The following is a 26,365-nucleotide window of genomic DNA, read 5'->3' as shown; positions in this document are numbered from 1 at the left end:
CCCACACTCTTTAAAGGCTTCTCAGTTTCAAGATTTGAAAGCTTAACTCTGTCCCTCTTCTTTAGTTTCAAAGTTGTTACAGTGTTATCTTAGTTATGTGAAGCATGTGGAAAGTTGGGAGTTGGGAATCTGCCTGCAGGCGGATGTAACAGACCTCTCAGGGAATTCTGTGTTCTTTACTAATGATTCTTGTGAGGTTAAAAAAAAAAAAAAAAATAGGGCAGGCTTTTGTTCCCACGCTATACCTGGTCTTTCTTTTGCAGTTCCTTTCTTTACCTGCATAGAATAATAGTTCTTGACTGTTGGGAAATGTGTTTGGGCCAAGAATACTACTCTGGATTTTACCCCTTCCAAGTATCCATTTCCATGGCTTGTCTCTGCCGTTGGGTTTCTGTATTCTTACCCACTTTGCCTTCTCTCCTCTTCCCCTGTTCAGGGGTTACTTTAGTTTATTAAGAGTGTTTCAATACTTCAATGAACTGGGACATTTAATGAGCTCAAGGCAGCCAAATGTTTGTTGAGTTTCTTCATTTGTCCATTACCTGGCAGGGGACTGCTTACTATGCACCATGCACTTCTGGATGCTGGAGTTATGAAAAGACTAATTCTTACCCTCAACGCAATCAAAAAAGACTAGGGTGGAGTGGGAGGTTGGGGTTAGCAGATGTAAGCTTTTATGTATAGAATGGAAAAAAACAACAACCAGGGAACACTCAAAGAAACATGACAACTAAATGCAGGGTGATCTTTGATTGGATCCTGGATGAAAAAAGCTATAAAGGACTTGGGAACAATTGGGAAAATTTTAATATGGGCAATATGTTAGTACTGTATCAATGTTAAATTTCTTGAGTGTGTTAATTATATTGTGGTTATATAAGAAAATGTCCTCGTTTTTAGGAAATACATCTGAAGAATTTATGCATAACAAATCCATGGAAAGAAAGCAATTGTAGCACAAAGTTAAAGCTCACAGTCTAATAGGAGTGATAACAGACAAAAATAATTAGGATACAGTACACAAAATACTATAATAAAGATATTATAGGACAAGGGGTGGGACAACTTCTGGAAGTAGAAGGTGGTCAAGAAGGCTTCAAAATAAACATTTGAGGTTGGACCTTAACATGAGTAGGAAACATGCACAAAAGCATGGAGCTGAGAAGGAACCTCTGGTGGGGGGTAGGAGAAGGGGGAGATGTGTAGATAATCTTTTTTCTTCTCATTTCATCTTCCCTCCCTGCCTTCCTTCCCCTTCACCATACATGGCCAGTGAAGGTAGTGTCTCTTCAGTTTCTTCCATTTAGGGCCTTATATAAAAGTATTGGAAAACACTGGTAGGAAAAAAAAGATGTCTCTTTGGTCGTAGAAGTCTGAATTTGGTATAAATACAGCTGGGTGGACTGTTTATTTGGGAAGTAAAGAAGATAGACTGTATTGGCCGTTTCCTCTGTCTTGTTAAAGTGGTAGCCCTGAACACACACAACTTAAGGATCATAGCCATCACTGGATCCTGGTGTAGGAGCTGGCATTGGCAGACCTGCTTTGAATAAAGATGTCTTAAGAGCATCACCTAAGTTCGCTCACACATCTCACCAGCCATCTTCACCCACCCAAGTTCACATAGTCAGGGAAAGGAACCAGGTTTTTGAACATGGACCCGAGACTGCTATGCTCTCTGCAGAACAGAATTTAATAAAGAACAGCCCCCAAAAGTTATTTAACTGGACCCTAAGATACTGAATGATGGCTCCACTCTCCCTAATCCTGTTCCCGTGGGAGACTCAATTACAGCTATTCGCATCCTGGTTCAAAAAACTAGTTTGCTCTGACTGCCCAGACTTCCCCACAGGCTGCATTCTTGCCCATGAGCTCATTGTTTTGGCTTCTCTGCCTGTATAAGTCCACAGACTGGGCCCGAAGTCTCAGTCCCAGCCCCCTAGCTAGCTGGGGCTGCATTCCATTCAGAATTTCACCACCCCCACTTGGTCTCCCCTCCCCCCACCCTCTGTGGTCACATGTGTATGTTTATTGACGTTATTCTGGAACAAGGTGTGCGGGGGAAAGAGCCAAGGAAGCAGACAAGGAAAAGAGTATTTAACTGTTGGGTTTCTACCTGAATTAGATGAGTTTTCTACTTTATTTTGATTAAGAAACGCCTTCAATTCCGTGCCCCTAAAAACAGTTCGTTTTCTAGTCTAATAGGAGGAGCTGGTTGCAGAAATTTTCCTACACATTTCGTAGACACCCCTACAGGGCTGGTATGACTCAGGTGTTCAGATTTGGGGTCGGGGGGGAGGTAGGGGTTTTCCCTAAGAAACATTGGTTTCATAAACATTTTATTCCTGAATCTCTATGCCCAGATCTTTCATGCATTCCATCCTCAGTTCACACCTCTATTCCTGAGGTTGCCTGGAGTGGTTCCCACCCATCTCTAGACCCTGAACGCCCAGATCTAAGGTAAGGTGGGGCCCACTTTGGCCGAAGCGCTATGGGAAGGGCATTTTGCTTACTTTGTAAAGCTTTGGGTTAATACTGTATGCCCAGTGTACGCCTTTCCTGTCTCTCCTCTTCATCATACCAAAAAAAAAAAAAAAAAAAACCAAAAACAAAACTGCAGACTGTGACTGTGGGAGGTGATTTTTTCATTTCTCAGAAATCCTCCGTGAGGCAAAGTAGAGAAACAGAAAGAGGGAAACAACTTCGTGTCGAAATGAAATGAGGTTGTCTGTGTGTGTTTTGAAATGAGGTGGCTTGTTTTCAGCTTTAAGGAACAACAGCTGTACAGAGGAGCTTGGTAATGGTGGGGGAGTGGTTGGTTACCTGCTTCTTTGCCTCTTTCTCTCACTTCAAAGTTTGATAGTTGGGGTCAGGTCTGAAACAGGATAGAGGTTCTGTATCTTCCTTTCCTCCCTCATGAAGCATGATGGATAGATATGTCAATCCATCATGGTACTATTGAGTGAAAGAAAACCTCTAATACAAAAGAAGGATTTGGTAAGCAATCCCAGAAATAGGTTATTTTAAAAAGAAATGCAGCTGCATTGCTTTTAAGTCCAGAACATATTAATACACAACTTTGATAAAGTTTGTTCTAGGGAAAAAAACTGTGACTCAATTAGTAATATATAAGCTTATGTTTGTATGACAGTGTGTGTACCTTACACAAAGACCATGTATATTTATTTTAATTATTTCGTGGGGCCTAAACACTGAATATATTTGAAAGGATTTTTAATTCCTTGAAACTGTGAGTTGAAAAATGAAATTTAGACAGGATTTTCCTAAAATGCAGAGAAGTCACGAAAGACGTTTGAAAACAACAAAAACACTTGATCCCATCCAACTTCCAGATCACTGTGGCCCAAAGAACTCAGTATTTTGATAAAGGGTGCTCTGTGGGAATGAAATTGAATAGCAGATCAAAGGAATTAGAATTTAAAAAGTTAAAAGACTAGACTTAATTTTCTCCCCTGTAAACTGGATTTGTCTTCCCCCATCTTATTATTGAGAAGATTCAAAGAGAGAATATATACAAATGCTTTACCTTAAAGCACTAAACAAAGTGCTTTAAGGAATTTCGGGAAACGTCCCTTAAGGATTTACTCTATCAGCCATGTCCAAGTCATTGAATTCCCAGGGAGAAACCACTAAGAAGCCGATGTCAATAGATAGGATGTTAAATTAAAAGGGTCTACAGCTGTATTTTGAAGCAGAGGGGACACAAACAGGACTTTCCACAGCTGGGCATTGTGGGAGTTCAACCAGATGGAAGAAGTCCCAGGGGTAAGTAAACTCCCTGCCAGCCAAATCTGCCCTATTGCCTGTTTTTGTATGGCTCAAAAGCTAAGAATGGTTTTTGCATTTTTAAATGGTTGAAAAAAGATATTTGGTGACACCTTAAAGTTATGTGAAATTAAGATTTCAGTGTCATAAATAAAGTTTGGTTGCAACACAGCCATGCCCATTTGTTTACAAATTGTGTAGGGCTGCTTCTGTGCTACAGCAGTAGTCAAGTAGCTGCAACAGAGATTCTATGCCCTGCAAAGCCGAAAATATTTACGGCTGGTCCTTAAGAGAAAAAGGTTGCGCACTCCTCTGCTAGAGCTAAAAAGGCGTCTTATGATGTCATGAAAGAGGCAGGCAACCAAGAATCAGTAGTAGGTGAGGGGAGGGAGGAAGAGATGAAAGAGGGGGTCTGGTTCCAGAGCAGATTAACTCTGCCCCTCCCATCAAGGGCAGGGCCTCTTGCCTGTTAGCCTAGGGATCCCAGGGACACACACAGTCTTCTTTTTATGAGCAACCCCACCCTCTCACCCCTAGTTTCTTTTCCTCCTCACTCAAAGTTCTGTAGAGCTGTCTCTTAAAAAGATTCAGGCAAGGCTCAGAGGGGTACAACACATACACATACATCCTAACCCCAAGCTGGGACATTGCTGAAATTGAACCCCTCTCTCCTCTAATACTGAAGTTCTTTCCCAGGACATTCAAAGACAGCTGTCTGGTGCTCGCTGAGAAAGTGCTCTGATCTGGTTCCTAGCCATCCCTGCGCCTCCCCTTCAGCTGGTGTGGCTGATTGGTTTCCTAGCATCTGACTGCTATGGCTCATGCATACCTTGTTTTGGACTAATTTTGCACATTCCTCCCTCCAATCCTTTCTACCTTCTGACCTCAGCCATGAAACACCCCCCTCTAGAGCTTCCCCCAGTCTCCAGGGTCAAGGAGCCCAAAGTCAGATTGAAGATTTGTGCTGTCTAGTTTGGTTAACCCAAACTGTTTCTCTCTCTTGTTGACTGACTTAGTCTTAGGTACTTTCCAGAGGCTTTCTACTTCCTGTGGAAGGTGCCTCTCACCCTTTAAAGCAGACATCTCTTCATCATCTGCCTGTGACAGATAAGCCCCCTCCGCTCTAACTTCCCCACCCACCTGACTTCCAGAACCAGAGATGATGGATTTGAGGGATGCTGGTCGGAGAGAGGGTGGGAATGCAGGAACCCACGCCCCCACTCCACCTCCAAACTATTGAGGTACTCTTTAGCATGATTCCCCATGCTTCAAGGAGAGGAGAGGTCTCTGATTCAGTTTACTCTGGTGGGGGAAGGGTGTTAAGTTCAAATGAAGTCTCTGTAAAACTGGGGAGAAGGGGAAACAGGAAATGAAAGAGGATCTGGTTGGAGAGAATCTGGAAGGGACCTCCTTGCATTTTGTTCTCTCATCCCTCTGCCCTCCTGCCGCCCTCCAGGTCTATCTAGATCCTCCCCTAAAGGGCTCCTGAGGGAGGGTATCTTCAGGTTGAGACACTCATGCTGTAGGTCAGCACCTGGGGCCCTGTGCTCTGCTTCACTCCTAGTTAAGTTAACCACAGAGGTTGAATCTGGATGAGTGAAGAGTGTGGGTCTGGTCTCCTCAGACTCACCCCTGCAGCTGTGAGCACCTGCTTGCAGGGAGGCCCCTGGTTGGGGAAGTATAGAAGCTAAATTTAGTCTGAAGGCTGAAGCTTAATTGGGTGGTGATCACCCTGGGGAAACTGGGAGGGGGGAGGGGAGAGGAATTCTGACCCAGCTGAACTGAGACCTCACAAGTTCACCCCTAAGTCCACTGACACAGAACCACAATCGCCTTCCCCCAACAAACACTGAGAAACGAGAAGCCCTAGCAATTTGCTGGCCTTCTGCACGCTTGATCTCTCTTGTGCACATCAAGATTGTTCCTATCACCACCCCACCCCCACCTCAATTCTCAGGGGTCCAGTTCCTCTGAGTTCTTCCCTAAATTCCACCCAGGGCGCCAAACCTAAGGGCCCCTCCAGCACATCTCCCTGACCTTGGGTTGCAGCTTCCTCTCTCCCAGCCCTCCAGAGGGTTTCGGAGGTCATCAAAGAGGCATCTGGCCACACTACTCCCCTCTAAGGGGCCAGGAAAAGGGGTGCTTGGGGTCAGGTTTCCCTTCCTGAAGACTTTCACATTGACACCCCCCTCCCCAATACTGACTTCAGTGACCAGAGAAAAGAATCCTTAGGGGCTGCACTGAATCCTCGCTTTAAAATGAGGTGAAAGGGGGCAACCCCCCCAGATGAAAGCCCACATCCTGAGCAGTCAGAGGCTGGAGGCTATGAGGGAGCTGGAGGCTATCAGAAAGGGAAGGGTTTGTTGTGAAGCAGAAACTAACACACCATTGTAAAGCAATTATACTCCAATAAAGATGTTAAAAAAATAAAAAATAAAATGTTAAAATGTATCCTAAAAAAAAAAAAGAAAGAGAAGGGAGTTACTGAAGCTGGGGGAGCCCTTAGAGGGGCTGTGGCTGCATTCCCCACCTGTGATTGGTTCTCAGGCTCAGGCCAAACTCCAAACCTGCCCGGCAACAGCCCAGAGGCCCAAAGAGGGAGGAGGAACTTCGGGGAAGTCAGCTGAGCTGGGGCCACCGCCCAGCCTTCAGCTTCCAGGAATCACTGGGAGGGCCCCAGCTATTCACCACACCCCTCCCTCGGTCTCAGGGCTCCGCCTTCAGCCCTCAGTATCTACAGGGCGGGCTCAGGTCCCACTTCCCTGATCCCCCAGCGTCTTTGATCCCCTTAGGGGTTCACCAAAGAGAGGAACACATCTGACGCCTTCTCTTTACACTGAGCAGAGACACTAAGACTGGGCTTTCCTTGTACCCCCTTCCTCACTCCTCGCCCTGGACTAAAGTCAGTTTCTTTCCTTTACCCCCATTTTCTTTTGCCTCCTTCCTCATGCACTGTCCTCCCAAGATGTTGTCCGGAGTCTTCCTTCTCAGCCACTTCCAACCCAGGGAAAGCCTGCTTCCCAAGGCAACAGTATGATGTGAGGGAGCTGCCAGAGCAGAGACGGCCTGTCTCCTCAGGCAACTCTGGGGTCCTCCCCAGTGTCTGGGTGTCTGGGTGTGCATGCTCAGGAAACAGTAGTCACTGAGTTCAGCTGTTTCTGCAGGCCTTTATTTACGGTCTTACCCGGCCAGACTTGTAGAGGTGCAGGGATGGGAGAGGGATGCTTCTAATAGGGAGAGAAGCTCAATTCTATTGCACTTCCCCTCTTCCTAGGCATGGGGACCCCTGGGAAGTCTGGCTTCCACAAGTGGAGATCTGGACTCAGACCTCAGAATTGTAGGGGGTCAGGGAGAGGATCTGTGTTATGGAAAAGGCTGCCCACTCTCACACCACCTCTAGCAAGCTATTTACCTTGAGAGTGGACATGGGTGGGGGAGGGAGGAGGGAGGAGACTAGGGTGAGACATCTCTGAAGAATGTGTCTTTGGCAGGACATCCAGTACTTCCTTGACTCCACCCTCGACTCCACCCCCAAGTCCCCTAGAGCCGGGCCAGGCTCCTCCTCCGGCCGTTTCTGCTGAGGGAGAGGGGTGTGGGGTGTGGGGTGTGAATCATTTCCTTTCCTCCCACCCTATAAAAAGCAATAAACCAAGAGCTTAATAGGGAAATGGGTAATAGCAGAAAGGATGAGAGGGGCAGGAAGGCAGGGCCAAAGAAAGGGAACAGGAAAAAAGACCCCTGAAAAGGCAGCCGCCATTCAGCTCAGCCCCAGATGGGAAAAAAGTGCTACTAGATTACAAGAGACTTTACAGAAAGACTCAGCCTACCAAGAAACCCACCACAGGCCAAGCAGTTTCTTCTTCAGCTCTGGACCCAAGTGCCCAACTCCATACCTAAACTGGGAGAAGTGGTGACCTCTAGTGGTCAATGACCAACCTGCAGGGCCTGAGGTCGGCCAGGATCCTCTCCCTCTCTGACCAAGGCTCCCGGTCTCAGGTGACTGGGGCTCATTCATTAGCCTTTCTGGGCCCAAACTCTCTCCACCTGGGCTCCAAGTACTAGTCCCCTTCCCACCCTTCATTCTGATCTCACACTGCTTGCTTAGGTGGCCTGTATGGCTGGGTTCCCACGAGGACAATGAAGAGCCTGTTTCTCATTTGTCATAATCATCTTTAATAAAAAATAAATTAGTTCTGGGGTGGGAACTGTTTTAGGAGGTGGGGAGCGGGAGCAGGGGCTCGGTTGTCTTATTCTAACCTTTCTCTTTGCCATCTTCTGCCCAGCTGGTCCCTGCTCTGGGGAGATAGTCTCTCTTCCTGGGGAAAAGCAGGATTGGCAATGGCTCACCCCATCCCTAGCTAACTATGAGAGGGAGGGATAGAGAGACTAAGTAAGGGGAGAAAGGGTCAGAGGACAAAAGGATGGTTTAGATGATGTGTGGCCTGAACAGAAGAAATGAGGTTGAGGACACAAAGTTGGGATTAATGGGAAGGCCAGACTCTAAGTAGCTCGGATTCCCAAAGAGTTGCAAACTTGCTTTCCTTTCAGCCTAGAAAACTCTGACAGAAACAGGCATCGTCCCCTCTCCCAGTTCCTTCTCAGTCTGTGTAACTTCTTTTTGAGAAGTGATACAGGTTTATGGGCGCACACACATCCACACAGGCCCATATACACATCTGGGGGCATATGTGCACACACACCATCACACCACCGCACAGACCCAACCACACGTCTTGACAGTTACTGTCCGTCATCTTGCCACCTTCGACCACCCTGGGGGACGTCCCTAGTGAGACCAGGACAGGCTAGAGAGCCAGAGGGTACAGAGTGGGCTGATTGACAGGTGACTGATGGTGGCATGAAAAAACCACGAGGAGAGGGTCTCCTGGACCCATTTCAGGCGGGCTCCGGGGGAGACCGCTCCAAGACATGGGCGCAAGAGCGGCAACAGGTAGCTGTGTAGTAGGGATAGACGCAGAGCCGGGCCTGCACCACCAGGGGGCAATGTGGAGAGCTGTCCTTGCATTGATCATCTGGAGACAGAGGAGGCCATTGGGCACAAGAAGTCACCAAGATCCATCCTGCTGGAGGTGTGTTGCCCACTCCCACTTGTCCTTCCTAATCTCCACCCACACTTCAGCTGACCCCGCTCTGCTGGGGACTGGGGAGAGGGAGCTCTTTACCGGGGCGTTGGCTGCAGGGTTGGCTGTTACAGGATCGTTTCCTGGAGGGCCGCAGGTGAGGAGGACATCGGATGCTGAGGGTCTGGTTGGCAGTCAGGCACTGGACCTCCCTTGTCTGCATGCCCCCCTGGCAGGAGCGAGAACACTGGGGAGACCCCAGCTATCAAATCAGACCTTTGCTGTGCCCCAGGCTCCTCCTGAACCCCAGGCCTCCTCCTCCTCTGAAAAGAGTTGGGGGGCTATCCTGGAGCATTATGAAACCCCACGTGGAGGGGGCCCACCTGTCCTCCTGGTCTAGGAAATGAGACAAGTTAAACTGCCGCTGGCTTTAGCCTGGGGCAGAGGGAGGTACAAGGAGGGACGCCTCCCCTCCCCTGGAAGTCCATGCTGAGCGGGCAAGGGTGCCAGGCACTCACCGGACTCCAGGGTGTAGAAAACCATCGGTCTTGGCAGTCCTGCCCCTGACAGGGCTGCAGGGCAGGGGGCCTGGGCAGGTGGGAACAGTTGCTAGGAGAAGTCACATTGAACTCAGTCCCCAGTTTGGACACACAGATGATGTCTCTACGCTGCGTGCCAGAGCCACATTCTGAGGAGCACTGATGGAGAAGACGGGAAGGGAGAGCAGGATTACTCCGACCTCCCCCCAGGGAATCCCACCGACGGGCCCCCTCCCAGGCTCTCAGCTCACCTCTGCCCAGGGCCCCGTGTACCAGCACCACGTCACCTCACAGGGCCCCAAGCTGCAGGCACGCATGTCAGGGGGGCGGCTTCCTGGAGCACAGGTCTGCTCAGTGGCTCCTGCCCCTGCTTCCTCCTGGCCCTCCCCATGGGTCTCCCCACTCCCGAGGCAGATGACAGAACGTCGCTGGATTCCCGTCCCACACTCAGCTGAGCACTGTTGGGAAGCAGAGTGTGAAGGGAGGCTGGAGTGACAAGTAGAGGAAGGGGAGGGGGCTGAGGACAGACACATCCCGGATCCGGGAGTTAGGGAATGCCCCAGGGGTACCAGCCAGATATGGGGAAACTTTGCCAGGCAGGGGTCAGGATGTCAGCGTAAGTTTTTCTCTGAGTCCCCAGCATCAGCAGTGTCTAGCAGACGGCAGGTGCTTGCTCAATCAACGTTATGCAACTGTGCTGGAAAGGCCCCGGGAGGGTGTCCTGGGTGGGGGGTACCAGGGGCGTGGGGCTCGGCTGAGGGGGTGTGGGGCCCACCTTGGAGCTCCAGTCGCTGTGGAACCAGGCTGTGGTGCAGGGCCCCATGTCACAGGCCTCTCTGCTGGGGGGCCGCGGGGGGCCTGAGACGCACTCCTGCTCGCTCACTTCATCACCGTTGCTGCCGACGCAGCGGACCTGTCGGCTCCTCTGGCCGCGCCCGCACCGCACAGAGCACTGAGGGGACGAGGGGCATTCAGGCCTGGGCTTCCCCCGCTGCCTCACCAGCCTCCAGCTCTGGGGCCTCTGAACCAGGATGTGCCTTTGATGCCTGGCTCAGCGGTTACAGGGCTTCGTGGGCTGAGGAGCAGGCTGAGTATGGGGCTCTGGGCCCCCAAGCCCCGGTTCCGTCTCTTCGCAGACTTACAGATGGAGGTTCTACATGAGATCTCATTTGTAAAAGTTTCTGCTGATTAGAACGGAGTTGGAAAAACCACTGCTCTAGCTCACTGGTGCCCATGCCTCCAGGATCTTCCCGCTCCAAGAGCTTCCTTGCCTGGGACCACTCACCTGGCTCCAGGGGGAGCGGACCTCCCAGTGGCCGCAGAGGCGCAGCTGGCACGGCTGGGTGATGTTGGGCCGGGGCAGATGTCCGCAGCGCTCCAGGGGCACCGACGAGCCGCCGCCCCCAAACTCCTGCCGGCAGCGCAGCTGACGGTGCTGGGTGCCGGGGCCACAGGAGCGGCTGCAGGACGTCCACTCGCCGGCCTCCCAGCTATGGGCGTGGGCAGGGAGGGGAAGGGACAGAGACACAGAGGGCAAGAACAGAGATGTGTGGGGCTGCCATGTTTGGGGAAGGGGACGACAGACTGGGGGTGGGGACCCCTCAGAGGAGAGTGGGCATATTTGGAGTCTGGGATCCCTTGTGGGGCTCAGGGTTTCCTTGTTGTCTATGGAATGTCAGCCTTTCTCACTGAATAACATCTCTCTGAAGCCAGGAGATCTTGTGTTGAGTGCAGAGTCCAGGTGAGATCCTATGGGGGCGAGGATGTGTTTCCCCGGGGCAACCGTCGTGTCCCCAGGACCCTAACCCTCCCGTGGGGCGCACTCACTACGGTGGGCACGGGGGCCCGTGGCAGGGTTCCTGGGAGGCTGGGGGCCTGGTGCCCACGGCACAGCTGCGTTCATCCAGTTCCTCTCCTGACTCACGAGAAATGCAGAGGAAGACAGGGCGCCAGACACCTGAAAGGGATAAAAGGGAAGCCAGGGGAGGCAGGATAGCTCGGCATCCAGTGTCAGTGGGGTCCCAGGCACTGAAGTCCGATTCGGCACAGAGTCAAGGTGTGGACCCACAATCCAGGGTATGGGGTCAGGAGTGCCAAGCTGGGCATCTGGGCTGAGGGTGCCAGGAATACAGGCTGGTGGGTGAAGTCTCACCTTTTCCACAGGATGCCGAGCACTCAGAGTGTCCCACCCGTTTCCAGTATCCGGCTGGAGACCCCAGGGGTGTCCTGGGGTGGGGCGGGGCAGGCATCTGGGGGATCCGCACCTGACGCTGGAGGGTGCCTGGGGTGCGGGCAGGGCGGGGTACTGAAGCAGGTGGGGGCTCTCCCCTCAAAACCTCTGCGCAGGGAGAGTCGGGTAGACAAATTAGACGCATCCCCATTGCCTCGAGCTCCCCTCAGCCTCTCCCCACCTCCTTTTAGGTCTGGAGATCAAAGTCTTACCAGGCTGGAGTTGGGGGAGCCGGGGCTCTGGGGTGGGGTTCTCAAGGTTTGGAGGAGGTGAAGAGATGACATACTGGTAGAAAACACCTGGGTTTTCCTCCTGAAAGATCATCTGGGGAGAAAAAGAGAAGGTAATGAATGTTTGGGGGTGGCCAGGGGGGCATCCACTAGCCTTCTGCCCATCTTGAGACCCACAGCTTTCCCCTCAGAGGAGAGGCAGCGGGGCGGCCTCCACCTCCGGCCCAGGTGCAGGCCCCTCACTCACGTAGACATCCACAGGCTGGGTCGTGGGGCCTTCCGCAGACAGACTTTCCCCCACGCCCTCCTCTCGAGGAGGACGGCTGTACCGGAAGACAGTCCCGCCGGCAGCGTAGGACCCAGGGGGATCTACAGCCCAGTTTCCATTAATGATGGACCGGCCCCCAGGGCCACGAAGTGCTGGAGGTGGCAGATCAGGACATGCGAGGTTAGTCATACTGTCCCCCTCTCCCACCACTTCCCTGACAGCACAGAACCCCACATAGCCCGTGCCCTCGCGGGAGGGAGGAAGGGAGGCCTGACTTCCCGGGTGGCTCACTTGCCGTGCTGAATGGGGGCGTGAAGGGCAGAACCAATAGGCCAGGAATGGAACGGGGGACCAAGACTCGGGGAATCCAGGGACTCACCAAGGTAGTTGGAGCTGGGCCGGAGCTGGGCGATCCAGAGCCGGGAGGCTCCAGCAGGAATCAACAGGATTTTCTGATAGCCCAGAGGGCCCCCCCGGTCAGTGAGGTTCCCCGAGATGAGGCGACAGGTAGAATCATCACCCCCACAGACTCCACAGCCATCTGGACGCCTGCCCGAGCCGAGGATCCCATCACAGCCAGGGCTCTAGGGGAAAGCGGAGTGAGGCAGGGGCTGCCAGAAGCCAGACACCACCTCCAACCCTGGCCTGGTCGTCTTGGAGTCTTCGGCTCACCACGTGTCTTGACCTTTGCACTACAAGTGAGACTTGTAGTTTCTCTGTCAGCCCCACCATTCCCAGCCAGCCTCTGGGAAGCTTGGATGGGCTTAAGGAGTTCGACTCTTGACTCTGCTCAGCCCTGCTTGGCAGGTAAGAACTTTCCTCTCTGCAACCTGAGTCTGGTGTTTTGCCATTGTGATGATGAGCAAGGAGACTCTGTGTGTGTGCCTGTGGCAGTTATTAACATCACCTCTCTCCCCATGTGCACACCCCGTCCTCCCTCACCAGACAGCGTCCGGCCACACAGATGTCTGGGGCTCCAGGCTGACACAGGGTCCCGTCCTGGACCTTTTCGGTGTGACGGACATAGAAGCGGAAGCCACGGGGACGGCAGTTCAGTTCACAGCGCTGGGAACCCTGAACTAAGAGACAGGGTAGAAGGGTGGTTAGCTGGGGTCCCGGGCAGGAGGTTAACTGAGAAAGAACCCAGGGCCCTGAGAGCGGCTTGGCTTGCCTTATATTAGCAATAGGGCATCCTGAGGTTGCCGAGGTCACTGTGGATGAAGGGAACATGACAATTCTGTACTCTGAAAGGTCAGTTTGAGGGTCACACAAAAGTTGGGTCAGATCAATTGAGGTCACTAAGACCAGAAAAGGGGTTGTGAGCTCTGAGAGAGGACAGATACTTGAAACTATGATTATGTGAGTTCAGAGCTCATGAGGGCTTGTCTTGGTATCAAGGTGACACAGGCTGAAAATCAAACGGATGGTAACTTGGGAGAAAGTGATACAACACTGTCCAGGATCCATGGGGCACCTCCACTGAGCTGTCACCACTGGGCAGGATCTCTCTGACCATGCCCTGCTCATGTCACATCCATCCCACCTCCTGGGTTGGGCTTCTTCCCAGAGAAGACCAGCCAAAGGGCACCTCTGGACACATCCCTTCTCCTAGCCTGACCCCTCTGCTGACCATACACCGCCATCTGACAACTAGGGCTCTGTCTGAAACCCCCAGCCCTTTCTGGTCCTGTTCTGTCTCTCTCCCCAGCCCTGGGAAATAAGGAAGACAATATGACACAGAAGAAATACAAGAGCCTACAGAGAAGAAAAAGAGGGGCTGAGTGTCTCCCTCCCCATCATCCCCCAATCTCCAGCCACCCTGTCCAGGGAGTGGGCTAGAAACCTCACCTTCTGTGAAGGGCTCCCACTGGTACAGCTGACCCATGAACTCCTGGGAGTCAAAGGCTGCACACTGCAGGGCCCGGGGGTCTGGCTGCTCAGGGGGGCAGGGCTGAGGTGGGGGATACAGAGGAGTCAAAGCTGGGGAGGAAAATGGGGGTGTGGGTCAGGGCTGGATTGGGGGGATAAGGAGGCAGGTCAGGTCTATGGAAGAGCTCCAAGGTCCCTACCCTGAAGAGGTCAGATGCCAAGGCCCTTCTCCCTCAGGTCCAGATCTGACAGGCTGAGGACCCAGGCTCAGGGTCAGGGAAGCAGAATTGGAAGTCTGGGGAGGGGTCCAAGAAGGAACTCACCGCTTGGCTGCAGGCTCTCAGCTGCTCACTCTCCCCAGAACATCTTGGGACAGGGCTACTGGGAGCAAAGAGGCTCCAGAGGGGGCTGGAATGGGGGCCAGCACTCAGCAGAGGCAACCAGCCATCTGGGTAGTGAGGGGCAGACTCCGTGAGGGACCCGTGAAGATTCCCCCCAGGTCTCCAGTGCTCCTGGCTCTGCTGGCCTCGGCTCCGAGGGACAGAAAGGAAAGGATTAGGGTGTCTCTCTGCCAGCCAGGGACCGGCCCAACCCTGGGAACTTGGCCTTCTTGGCTGAGGGGACATGTGAAAGGAGCTACCTTCTCCTGGGGATGGAGGGAACAAGGAGGGCTCTGTGCCAGAGGCCTGGGCTCTGGGGTGGGGCCATGTGAGGGCAGGCCTGGTTCTAGAGGGCACCTCTGTCTGAGCAGCTTCGGGGCTTGGGGGTTCTCCTGGGGGGGACGGGGTGTGGGCAGACGGTTCAGTAGGAGGGAGTTCAGTTTGCGGGGTGTGGTTTGCAGAAGATGGCTCTGTTCTTGGAGTCAGGGATGGAAGATCTGAGGTCTGCGAGAGCTCAGAGCTGGGTGGTCTCCTGGGGTGCCTGCGGTTCCGATGGAGCGGCAAAGCAAAGGGCACTCTCCCATAACCAAACATTCCTGGCTTGATGGGGTCTCGAACCCGGGACCTGAGAAAGTGTAGCAGACGTGGGGTCACAGTGCTGGCTACTTCGGAGCCTGGCTCCCCAGGCGACTCCCCAGCACCAAAGATAAGCCTTTATAAACCCTGGATCCTTTGCTCCCCTTTCCTTCATCCCTAGCTCTGCCCCTTGCCCAAGGCCCCGCCTCTTCCCTCAAAGCCCCACCCCTCACCTCCTGGCTCCTTGAATCTCCTGGGCCTCCTCTCTCCCTAAATGAGAAGCAGGACCTCGAAGGGGGCCACCTCTTCCCCGAGGTGGTGGCCTGTACAGGGGAAGGGTTTCTCGGGAAGTATGAGGTCTGGTGCCTTGACCCCGGGGGAACAGGGCTTCTGGATGTCTTGGGGGCCGGGGTGGGAGGGGCAGGCCCTGGTGGAGTTGAGCTGTAGGGAGCTGACACGCCCGGCTCCTGCGCTGCACCCCAACCCCGCAGGGCTGGGAGCAAGAGGCCCACTGGTCCCAAGGACCCCAGACACCCTCAGGGCCCTGGTTCTCCTCGGGAGGTGTCTGAAGAGAGTGCCCAGACAACACCTGTGTAGACAAAAAGTTCAGCCAAAATTAGAATGATTTTCGACGGAACTGTACAGAATATCTAGTCCAACGCTGGAGGCTTGGGGCAGTAGTGACTGGCCCAAGGTCCCATTCAGTAGCAGAGGTGGGACTTGAAGTGATTTAGCGAGGAGTTAGGGAGTTAGGGAGGCTGGGAGGGCCAAGTGTGAGAGAAAGGGGCTGCGGCTTATCAGAGGCTGTGGAAAATGCAGACGCGGCCTGGAGATTGCGGGAAGCCGGGAGGCAGGGAGAGGAAAGGATCGTAGTCTCTAGTCCCTGGCTCACCTCCTGATCCAGGCAGAGCTGAGGGAGGAACAGAAGCAGCATCAGACACATCCGGGGCCTGCAAACCAAAGGCAGGAGTGAAGGTGTCAGACAGGAGCCGGAGGAGGTGTTACGACACAGCCCTCACCCCAAGGAGGCGCCGCACATCCTGATGCCAGCTGCTCAGAGATCAGAAGTTACTCATCACTTCCCCCAGCCTCCCCCAGAGCTCCTTTCTCTCCCTTCCAGAGACCGGAGACCCAGCCATCCCTCCTCCAGGGCCGCCCCACCTCTTACCTGCCCGCCCACTTCTCCATCTCTCCTCCCTTGATGGCCCCCAGGGCCAGGGAGGAGGGGACCGGAAGTCAACTCTACTCCGGCATCTGGGCGTGGGGTGGGGGATGCGCTCTGCAGGGACCGAAGCCTGGTCCAGTCTCCAGAAAGCTGGGGGTTGGGAGGGATGACTCCTCAGAAGGACACCTCAGAGTGAGAATGGATGGGTGAAGACTGGCCCACCCCTTTTTGATCCTGAGGGAGGGAGGGAGAAGGCACACTGCCCTTGTCCATCCGCCCAGGCTGGAGGGGTGGTGGTCTGCCTTCAGCCTCCCAACTCAGGCTCAGTCCCCCTCCTCAACTGTAGGAACTTCTCAGCTCCCTGTCCTAACTAGGAACTGTCTCTAGGCCAGCTCAGGCACACGCATCTTTCTTAAGATGGTTTTCATCTGGCTCTCCCTCCTGCCCTCCCAGAGGTCCTGGAAAGCTGAGGAGGGAGGCTCAGTGAGGACTTACCAGACACCCCCTCTGAGCTGCTGACTGGAAGCCCCTTGGGCTTTCCGTTTCCTACCTGATTCCCAGCTTTTTCTTCCCCTCTTAGCTAATAAAGCTCCTTCTGGAACGCTCAGGCACATCTCTGCCTGCCTCAAACACTTCCCAGTCAAGGGATAAACTAAATGGGCTGATGGTTTAATCTCTAGAGAAGCAGGTGATTTTTCCCACTGAGATTTAACCTCTCTCTAGGGGCCAGCGTCCAGCATTAGATCAATGAGGCCTTACTTCAGGCAAGACTCTGATGGGCTAGGGAAACCTGGGAAGGGGATATGCAGCTAGAGATGCCGTTGCTCCCCAATCATGCACGGTCTATCTTCTGAAGAGCCAGGAAGTCCTCCTGAAGGCTAAACTTGATCCTTGGGGAAGTGGAGCTTGGAACCCTCCCTTGGTCTAAGCCTGACTCTCCCATTGCTCCCCTTGCCCTCCAGCCCCTTCCTGCTCACAATGAGCCCTTCCCACCCCCACTCCTCATGCTGCTCGGAGTTCTGCTTTCCAGGAAAAAAAAAAAATGTTTCTGTTGGATCTGAAAGGCACCCGGGAGAGGAATCCAAGGAGCTAATGCCGAGGTGGGCCAGCTCAGGGGCAGGAAAATGACAGAGAGAAGGGCAGGAATGTGCTTGGGGGTAGCAACTCTCAGCCCCACTTCCCTCCCTGAGACCCCAGGACTTGGGAAGTTAAGGGAGGGATCACAGTGGTTGAGCCTGAGCTGCAGGGTCTCCTCAGCTGCTTGGGGTTGGGAAGGGGGTTGCTGATGGCAGCTCCTTCCCTTGGCTGGGCTGACCACTGAGGTCAGCAACTCCACCCTGATGGGGGGGGGGGGCGGGTAGGGGCTCCAGAGAAGGGCCAACGTTCCACCCAAAACTTCAGCTCTCTGCCTGACTCTGTTACTGGAGGTTGAAGGAAAGGAGAGATGGGGTGATGATCACTGCCACTTCTTGCTGCCGGGTCCGGGTCCCCTCTCTACTCCCTCTCTGCCTCTGCTTCTCTCTGCTACCTCTTTCTCCATGGGTCTACCCAGTACACATAATCCTGTCCTGAGCTGGGTTTGGCTTTGGCAGTTCCCTGGAGAAGTAAGGGGTGGGGTGGCGTGAGCTCTTGGGGCCAGGGCCAGGCCTGGCTCCCTCTCTGGAAAAGTCCTACCCCACCCCCTGCATAGCTGGGCAGGGGGCCGACACTCCCCCTCCACCCCTACAGAAACAGATACACATTTGTGGTTTTCACCCCTTCTCATGTTCCTCATCTGGTGTGTCTCACTGCCCAGGATGAAGAAAGGAGAGGTCAGAAGTGGTCACTCTTGGGCCAGGCTGACTCTGGTCTAGACAAACCTGGGCTCCTCCCGGCCACACCTCCACACTGGCCAGTGAAGATCAAGGAAGAGAGAGACCTGGGCAGAACTAACCCCTTCACCCCCAGGGGACCCACCTCTGGGAAATGGGTGGTGCTGCGGGGCAGGGCGCCCCACAGCAGGCTCCAGGGCTGGCTGGAGAGTCCCTATCTTGGATGAGAACTCCTTGGTCCTCCTTGTGCCCTCCACTCCTGGGTCCTGGAGGCCCATCCCAACAGGCATCTTTCCTTTCTAGTCGTCAGGCTGAGCTGGATCAAGGGCACCCACATGCGTCCCTCATAGTGTCCCTGTCCTCCAACTCCAGGACAGAAGAGAGTGGCGGGGTTGGGGGATGGGGGAAACACATCCTCCAGGAGCACCCATCTAGAGGAGGGCAGGAGGCGCCGGGCGTGTGCCGGGAGGTCCTGGCTACGTTTTCCAATTTTACTCTGTGACTTCGTAGGAATTTTGGCTGATTCTCCGCCCGAGTGATGGGGGCCAGAGTTCCAAGGAATCAGAACCCCCTCCCCAGGAATTCGACCCCAGGGACTTTCGAGGCTATAAGAGCTGGGGCTGGGGTCGTGGCTGGGGCGCGACCGCGGGGCGCAGGGAACGGGGACGGCGCGTGCGCGCAGGGCGGGGGGTCTAACGGGACCGGGGAGAGAGGGCGGCCGGGGCCGGGGGTCCCAGGGAAGATCTGTACCTGCTCTGCTCGGCCCCGGCGGCCCGTTAACCCCTCTGCGCCCGGGCGCTCTCTCCAGGCAGCCTTGCTCCGCGGCGGCCACGGCTGCCCCTGAGCCCGGCTCCGGACACTGCCGCCTCCGGCCGCGGCTCCGCCCTCGGCCCGCCCCCCGCTCCGCCCGCCCGCCCGCCACGCGCCCAGCCCGCGTCCCGAGCCGGCCCCCGGGTCCCGGCGGCCCACCCCGAACCCCTTGCCCGCCAGGGCCACCCACCCCGGGCTTTGGACCTTGGCCACCCCAGCCCGGCACCCGCCAACGGCTCGAGGGGGCGAAGCCGAGGGGGTCCCAGCCCGGTTCGGAGGGAGCCATCGCTCCCGGGCTGTCCCAAGGCCCGGCTGGGGCTCGGGACTCCCGGACCCCGGCCTCCAGACCGGCTCCGAGTGGGCGGTGCGAGCGCTGCGCCTGCCCAGGCCAGGCGGCCGCGAGTGGCGCCAAGGGGCTGGGTGGTGCCTGTACCCGAGCGGCGTGGACAAGCCCCGGGCCCCAGATCTGGTCGTTGCTGGGCCGAGATGGTCCCACCCGACCCCAGATCCGCGTTGGTCAAGGCCCTCTCCTCCACGCAGCCTCCCGTGCAAGCCCAGTCACCCCTGCCTCTCCCGAGGTGGGCTGTGAACCATGTGGTTCTGACTGCACAGGGACCTCTGTGAGCCTCGGTTTCTTCATCCATAAAATTTTACACACGGGGCATAGCGGAAGGAATGCGCTGATTTAGGAATCAGACGAGCTGGGTTTGAATCTCAGCTCGAGTACTTATCAGCTCTGTGGTCTTGGATGAATACTACAACTTTTCTGTGCTGCACTTTCCTCATCTGTAAAATGGAGCTAATCTGATATATACGAATAAGCTTGGAGATATGTCTGTCTATTCATTTATATCTGGAAGAATATACCCTAAACTCGGAATTGGGGGCAACACCCGGGCAGGGGCTGTGGGGTTGGGAGAGGAAAAAAATACAGCTTTCACTTTTTACTCTACATGCTTATATGTTGTTGAATTTTTAACCACAAGCGTTATCTATGTTTTTAGTTATGTTAAAGAAATAAATAATATACATGAAAGTGTATAACAAAGTAGATAATAAATGGTCACTACTATTTTTAAAGTTTTATTTGCCATTTATTCATGAACCACGGTCCTGTATTGCTGGGTCTACTCAGTATTTGAAAGGTTTTGGCTTTTTTTCAGTAACTTGTCAATATTTTATTTTATTTTTTTTTATTTTAACTTTTTGGCGGCACCGCCCGGCATGCAGGATCTTAGTTCCCCAACCAGGGATCCAAGCCACGCTCCGTGCCGTGGAAGTGCAGAGTCTTAACCACTGGACCACCAGGGAAGTCCCTTGTCAATATATTTTTTTAATATAAATTTATTTAATATTTGGCTGTGTTGTGTCTTCGTTGCTGCGCGCAGGCTTTCTCTAGTTGCTGCAGGCAGGGGCTGCCCTTCGTTGTGGTGCGCGGGCTTCTCATCGCGGTGGCTCCTCTTGCTGCGGAGCACGGGCTGGAGGCTCCCGGGCTTAGTTGCTCCGCGGTATATGGGATCTTCCCGGACCAGGGCTTGAACCCGTGTCCCCTGCATTAGCAGGCGGATTCTTAACCACTGCGCCACCAGGGAAGCCCTAAAATGCTTTGACGTGTAACAGGTATACCCTTATTTGAAGTTTAACATCCATATTTTGTTTTCTCAGTAAGTCCCTAAGTTTTTTCAACACAAGGAAAGAACTTTAGGCTACATTGTGTCATCTGTATTTTTTCATATTTTTTTATGGTTTTTTTTTTTTTTTTAGAGTTAAAAGAAATATTTGAATTGGAATGATATACAACAGACAAATGAGTCCCAGGTGCCCAGGCCTGCTTTCCAACTTTTTTACCCAAGCTCAGGCCCACAGGATGGTGGGTAAGCTGGCTGGGAACCCCTAAGACCCCTGTTACTTTGTGCGGGTGCAGGACAATGTTGCTAGAGCTTTGTTATTAAGTTTTTATTTTTTAAGAGACATTATAAAGCATCCTAGTTTTAAAATATTGACAAGTCACTAAAAAAACAACTTTAAGACATCAAGTACAACCTCCAAAACATGACTGTTGCTCAGACTTGTCTGCAGGCCTTAAGTCTGTGCCTCTTCTGAAAACGTCCTCAGTCTTGGTCTCATACTCCTAAAGAGCTTGGGAAGATAATGGGTTAAGGCCCCCTCCCGGTAGGGGTGGTTTATCTTGGGACTGTTGGTGACATGCAGTCCTAACCCAGAGGCATATTTATAGTTCTGGATTTGGAATGGGAAGCCCCTTTGCTCAGACCTCAGAGTACAATGCTGACGATGAGATGCCCAGTCCACAGGGACAGAGGAAGATATTTTAGGTCAGGGGCCTTTCAGTGCCCCCAAGTCACACCCCAGCAGCATTCACTTATCTACCAGGAGGCAAGCTGCAGGACCAGAAGGTGTGACCGAAGACAGCAGAGTGGGAAGGAAGCCTGGCCCGAGGGAAAGGTCCGCCTTTGACATTTGTCATGCTGTGAACTGAGGGTCAGATATAGTCCTTTCCATTAAGAAGTGGCTGTGAGCCAAAGAACTCACGAGATTTATTACAGCTATCACCTCCCATGACTTGGTGGTCTGAAAAGATTGTATAAGGAAAGGAATTTCCTATGCCTCGGCAGTGTGCAAAAGGCCAGATGAAATTTGTGGACACTGTCTCAAGGATAAAAAGAAATTTCTTAAAAGATTATGCAGTAAGTAGATGTTCACCCAAAAGTACCTGTAGGGCTAGGACAAATGAAGGACAAAAAGGGAACAGGCTAAGTATTCGTCTGACTTTGAGCTTAACATAGTGATTTAATAATAATAATAATATAGCTAACATGTATATAGCACTTACTCTGTGTGCAGACCTCATTGTAACGGATTTGGAAACAGACACAGGGAATTCCAGGGGTCTGGGTTTGATCCCTGGTCAGGAAACTAAGATCCAGCAAGCCTCACGGAGTGGCCAAAAAAAAAAGAAAGACACAAAGAAAAATTCGGTAATTTGCCCCAAACCTCACAGTGAGAAGCTATTACCTGTGTATGTTGGGGGCAAATGAAATGTTTGAGAAATTTAGCTAAGTTCACTTAATAATTCTTTTTTCTGGTAGTAGAATAAGGAAGTTTTATTTGTGTTGAACCGAATAACATTTTAAACTCATGTTTCCTGTGAGACGTTGTCCCTACTCCAACATAATGCTGATGCCGATACCAGTGTGCACAGGTGGGGCCCGGAAACTAGTGTGAAACTGTGTGTCTTTTGGTTTGTGGCCATAGCACCCATTTTCAGAAAGCCCAGTGTTTGCCTTCCTGCCTATGGGAATCGTGGTTTGCTCAGCTCCTTTGTTCCAGAAGAGCCACTCTATTCCCAGTTGCTACGCACCAGCCTGGTCTCCAGCCGTTGATTCTCAGTGTCCTGTCACGTTGTTCCGCACTTTCTGTCACTGATGCCATTCTGCTGACCATTGGCCTAGTTAGCTTACTCCCCACAACAGTTATGAGAACAGCCTCTGTGACCTGTTCTCTGCAAGGAACCTGGAGGGTGGGGGCCACCCGGCCATGTTTACCTTTGTGTCCTCCACCTCGCCTGGCATTTAATAAATGCTTGTGGGATAAGCCATGAACTAGAAATGGTGATCCCTGCCTCAGCTATGGTCACATTCCAGCACTTTCTGGTTGTTGTGTCAACCCATTTTGGCTGAGCTGGTTCTAGGATGATGAAATCATGAAGAAACAGGAAGTGGCCCGTTTGGTAAGATGAGGTGCAAGATGAGGATGGGATTTTTCTGGTCTCCCAGTCACTGCTCTGGAGACATTAAATTTGGTCAGAAACTTTTTTTTTTTTGGCTGCCTTGGGTCTTCTTTGCTGCCCATAGGCTTTCTCTAGTTGCAGTGAGTGGTGCGTGGGCTTCTCATTGCAGTGGCTTCTCTTGTTGCGGAGCACAGGCTCTAGGCGCACGGGCTTCAGTAGTTGTGGCTCGCAGGCTCTAGAGCACAGACTCAGTAGTTGTGGCACAGGGGTTTAGTTGCTCTGCGGCATGTGGGATCTTCCCGGACCAGGGCTCGAACCCGTGTCCCCTGCATTGGCAGGCGGATTCTTAACCACTGCGCCACCAGGGAAGTCCCAGGATTCTTTTAAATTTGATTACCATATTTCAATCTTCCAGGTCCTTTCAGGCAGGTCCTGGGGTCCTTGGTGACAGACTTTGCCTCAGTACCGCCCTGAGCCATGTGTCTGTCTGTCCATCGGCATTCGAAAAACAGGAAGTGCTCAGTAAATGTTTATGGAATTGAATGAATTGATCAAACATAACCTTGGCAGCCATTAAGTTTACAAAATCGTCAGTACTTTGACAACTATGTTAAGTGGTTTGAACTCATGTGCACATCTTCTTACATATGTGCTTGGGAAACATGGCCATAAGCTAGAGCTTCTGGATTAGGCCTCCAGAATGTTTGAGAATATTCATTGTTTGCTAAATTGGGAAGATTTTCAGATGATATTCTTCCTCTGTTATAGTCTCAATATAACCGATGTACAGATTTAATAAAATGGTACCCATCACCAGGCATGGGGAACAATTAGCCAGGACCCATTCCTCTGACACAAGCCTCCACTTAGTCCTGTCCTTAGGATCTTGGAGAACATTCTCAAGTAGCCACACTCCCCTTGCCTACTAGGGCCTGGGGAGCCCAGAGTGGTCGACCGTCCCATGCTGCCACTGCTGCTACTGCTGCTGCTGCAAGATCCAGCCCTGGGTCCTAAAGAGATTAAGTGCTGATCCAGATTCCATCCCAACTTTGCCATTCAGGGGCTGTGTGACCTTGGGCATGCTAAGCTTCAGGCTTCTCATCTCTAAAATTGGAGTAACAAGAGTTCTCAGTTTATCTACTTCATGGATTATTGCAATAGCCAAAATAAAAATAAGAGCAGGTGTGTGAAGCTGTAGAGTCATAGAGAAAAGTCAGTCAGCGTTATGATTAATGATGCATTTAAAATTTTATTTTAGTTGACGTGCCGCGTAGATCAAAACTCTGCACTGTGTAAAGACTTAGACCTGCCCCATCGCGATGCCCACGTTCTGTGCTGAGAATCCTCTCTCAGAGCCCAGCAAGATTCAACAAGGATTTGCCAGTGACAGAGCACATATTAAATGTGTTCTCACAGCAGGTTGACAACGGTGGCCCAGCCTCTGTGCCAGGGGTTGGGGAAAAAAGTTATGTTGCTGTCTGGGTAGAAGCGATCTTCCTTACTAAGAAATCTGGCAGCAGATTGGCCACCAGGACTGAGTTCTGTGATGTCTTCCCAGCTTGGCAGGCTCCTTGTGCCTTGGGGTTCGTGGGCCAGAAGGTGAGGTGCTCTGGGCTGGCACAGGTTCAGCAGCTGCTGAGGGCAAAGATGCACTGGGAAGACATTGTCCCAGAGTCACAGAAAAAAGGGCAGGCCCTGCTTGGTGGAGGTAGGGCGAGGGTTGAGGCCTCCAAGCATTTTGAGAAAACAGAGAAACTTATTGTTTTGTTCTTGAGTCTGGAATTGCACTTAATGTACTGGCCACACATAGTACTGTGACCAATTCCAAGATCAACTACAGATGTGAATTAAGAGCAGGAAAGAGTGCGTTTTGTCCCAAGTAAGGAAGGTGGCAGAAACCCATCTTTCCTCTCCAAAGGGGCTCCTACAGAGAGAATAAATGTCCGGTGATAACTGGGCCCAGTGTCCAACCCCTCACCTAATTCCAGAAGTAAATTAAGAATTTCTCCAAGCAGAGCAGAGGTATACAGAGAGGCAGGCTCTGGGGGTGATGTGGGCCCTGTTTGTGGTTTGAACAGGGCACCCCTTTCAGTTATAGAGCAGAGCGGGGAGATCAGCTGATGTGCTGGACTCTATGGGACAGAATCTGAGCAAGTTATTTCCACCACTTGAGCCTCAAGAAATGGCTTCTTTCTTTACTGGATTGCCGCTGGAGACAGAGGATTCTAACCTCAGGACTGCCCTAAGGAAAGGGCCATGGTAATTCTCCCCACATGAATCTTGCTCTCGTGCCTAGAAGTTTCCCTGACTTTCTACAGAAAGCCAGCTTGGTGTCAAATTAATTTTGACAAATTGTGCTGAAGGCCTAAGAAAGGCAGACATAAAAGGGTAGGAATCAGGGTACAAAACTCAAAACTGCAGCCAGAGAGGCGGGCAGGGCAGCCAAAGGAGAGGCAAGAATTTTGTACATACCAAGAACTTGAAGTCAGAAATGGAAGACTCAGAGCTTGCTCTGAAGGAAATGAGTCAAGGCAGGAGGTAGTGTGGGCTTGCCCCTCTGACCACAGGCCCAGGCTCATCTCAGAGACCTTGAGGGCCCTGTGTGGACAAGCAGGGGGCCACATCTGCTCCTGGTGCTGGAAAGGTCTCCCTTCTCTTGCTCACAGCCTTCCCTGCTCCTGGCAGCTTCAGGATCTAGTCCAGCTCTTAGCGTGGCATTCAAAGCCTTGCCCTCCTGGCCACAGCCTGCCCCTCCGGCTTCACCACCCCAAACAGGCAGAGCCCCCAGCCAGGGCCTGTGTGCCTCCTTGCCTGAAATGCCCACCCCCATCTGTCTCCTCTGAGGTTGGAACCTTCCATGCCCCAGCACATTCTCTCTATCAGTGAGCCCCTCACCTCCCAGGACCACCTCTGTCCCTCTCTCTCCTTGGCCCAAAGCCCTGGCCCTGGCAGCTCTCTAGGCCCAGGAGTCTCTCACTTAGGTGTGTCTGACAATTGCCTGCGAGGATATTAAAATACAGCTGCCTGGTCCCCAATCTGGGTGATCTCGTTCCTGAGCTCCACGGGGGTCCTGTGCACACCTACAGGGGAGGTCCACTGGTCTAAGCCACTCCTTGGGAAGTTTGCCTGTGAACCAGGTACCCATTTGGGTCCTCCAACCCAGGTATGCAGGAACCACACTTCATTTCTCAATAACAGCCACATTTCTGATTCAAGCCCCCCTTCCCCCGGCGGGGATGGAAACTTAATTGTCAGTTTAGGGGCTTCCCAGCCTCACCTGTGGGCCCTGGGCAGCCACACATTTCCTAGCAAGATTGTGTTGGTGATGGAGAAGGTGTTTATTCACAGAGGAGAAGCTGACAAACCTCCTGGAGCAAAGGCCAGGTCCTCTTCCGTACTCTGGCCTTGATGCAGCGGGGTCACGCTCTCCCAGGGGAGGGAAGCAGCGGATGCCAGGCGAGACTAAGAACAGATCTGCCTGTGGCAGTGGGGACCAGAACCCAGTGGAAGGAAGGGTCACGGAGAGGTTACACTCAAATTCATGTAAAACTGACATCCTCTCCCCAAACCGTGCTTCCTCTCCTCACTTCTCCTGACCTCCTGTTTTGGGGACTCTTTTTCAAAATCCTAGAGTCATCTTTATTCCTTTCTCTCCTTTAATTCCAGAATAGTACGGAAATTTAGAGGTTATTTTGCCCAGTCCCTCCATTTTCCAGGTGAAGAGATTGTGGCAATTTCTGGCAAACCCAGAATTAGATCCCAGATCCTGTCATGGACATGAAGTCCAGTCCTCTTAGCCCAGAGACTTCCTGTCCTTCACATAGTTATGTGTCCTCGTCCCTTCTGTGGCCACCACCCGACAAAGCTCTCCT

General features: G+C 52.6%; 2 protein-coding genes across 9 annotated transcripts; both read right to left on the bottom strand.

Annotated features, from left to right (window-relative positions):
- Positions 1–186: 186 nt before the first annotated feature.
- Positions 187–18,818, bottom strand: ADAMTSL4 (ADAMTS like 4). Of its 8 annotated transcripts, none has more exons than XM_067727660.1 (19): positions 18,686–18,818; positions 16,128–16,358; positions 15,852–15,909; positions 15,193–15,548; positions 14,327–15,008; positions 13,983–14,085; positions 13,077–13,213; positions 12,514–12,718; positions 12,114–12,286; positions 11,849–11,960; positions 11,559–11,744; positions 11,234–11,363; positions 10,692–10,896; positions 10,182–10,358; positions 9,658–9,864; positions 9,386–9,565; positions 8,970–9,114; positions 2,824–2,875; positions 187–1,540 (listed from the first exon to the last, which is right to left on the bottom strand). In XM_067727660.1, exons 2-18 carry the CDS (start codon positions 16,145–16,147, stop codon positions 2,850–2,852), a joined length of 3,102 nt encoding a protein of 1,033 aa, XP_067583761.1. In that variant the 5' UTR covers positions 16,148–16,358; positions 18,686–18,818; the 3' UTR covers positions 187–1,540; positions 2,824–2,849. The 8 variants fall into 8 exon arrangements, with proteins under 8 accessions (XP_067583761.1, XP_067583762.1, XP_067583760.1 ...); XM_067727661.1 differs by having other exon boundaries at positions 187–1,334; XM_067727659.1 differs by having other exon boundaries at positions 187–2,875.
- LOC137219303 (uncharacterized) lies at positions 16,366–18,073 on the bottom strand. The gene is given in 5 exon segments (XM_067727664.1): positions 16,366–17,221; positions 17,223–17,326; positions 17,329–17,475; positions 17,478–17,740; positions 17,743–18,073. Coding segments are annotated over 5 exon segments (762 nt in total). The 5' UTR covers positions 17,867–18,073; the 3' UTR covers positions 16,366–17,097.
- Positions 18,819–26,365: the final 7,547 nt, after the last annotated feature.

This window comes from Pseudorca crassidens, chromosome 2, assembly GCF_039906515.1.
Source record: "Pseudorca crassidens isolate mPseCra1 chromosome 2, mPseCra1.hap1, whole genome shotgun sequence".
NCBI lineage: Eukaryota > Metazoa > Chordata > Mammalia > Artiodactyla > Delphinidae > Pseudorca > Pseudorca crassidens.
Note: the sequence above shows the minus strand (reverse complement) of the source record. Positions and strands in the feature narration are given on the sequence as shown.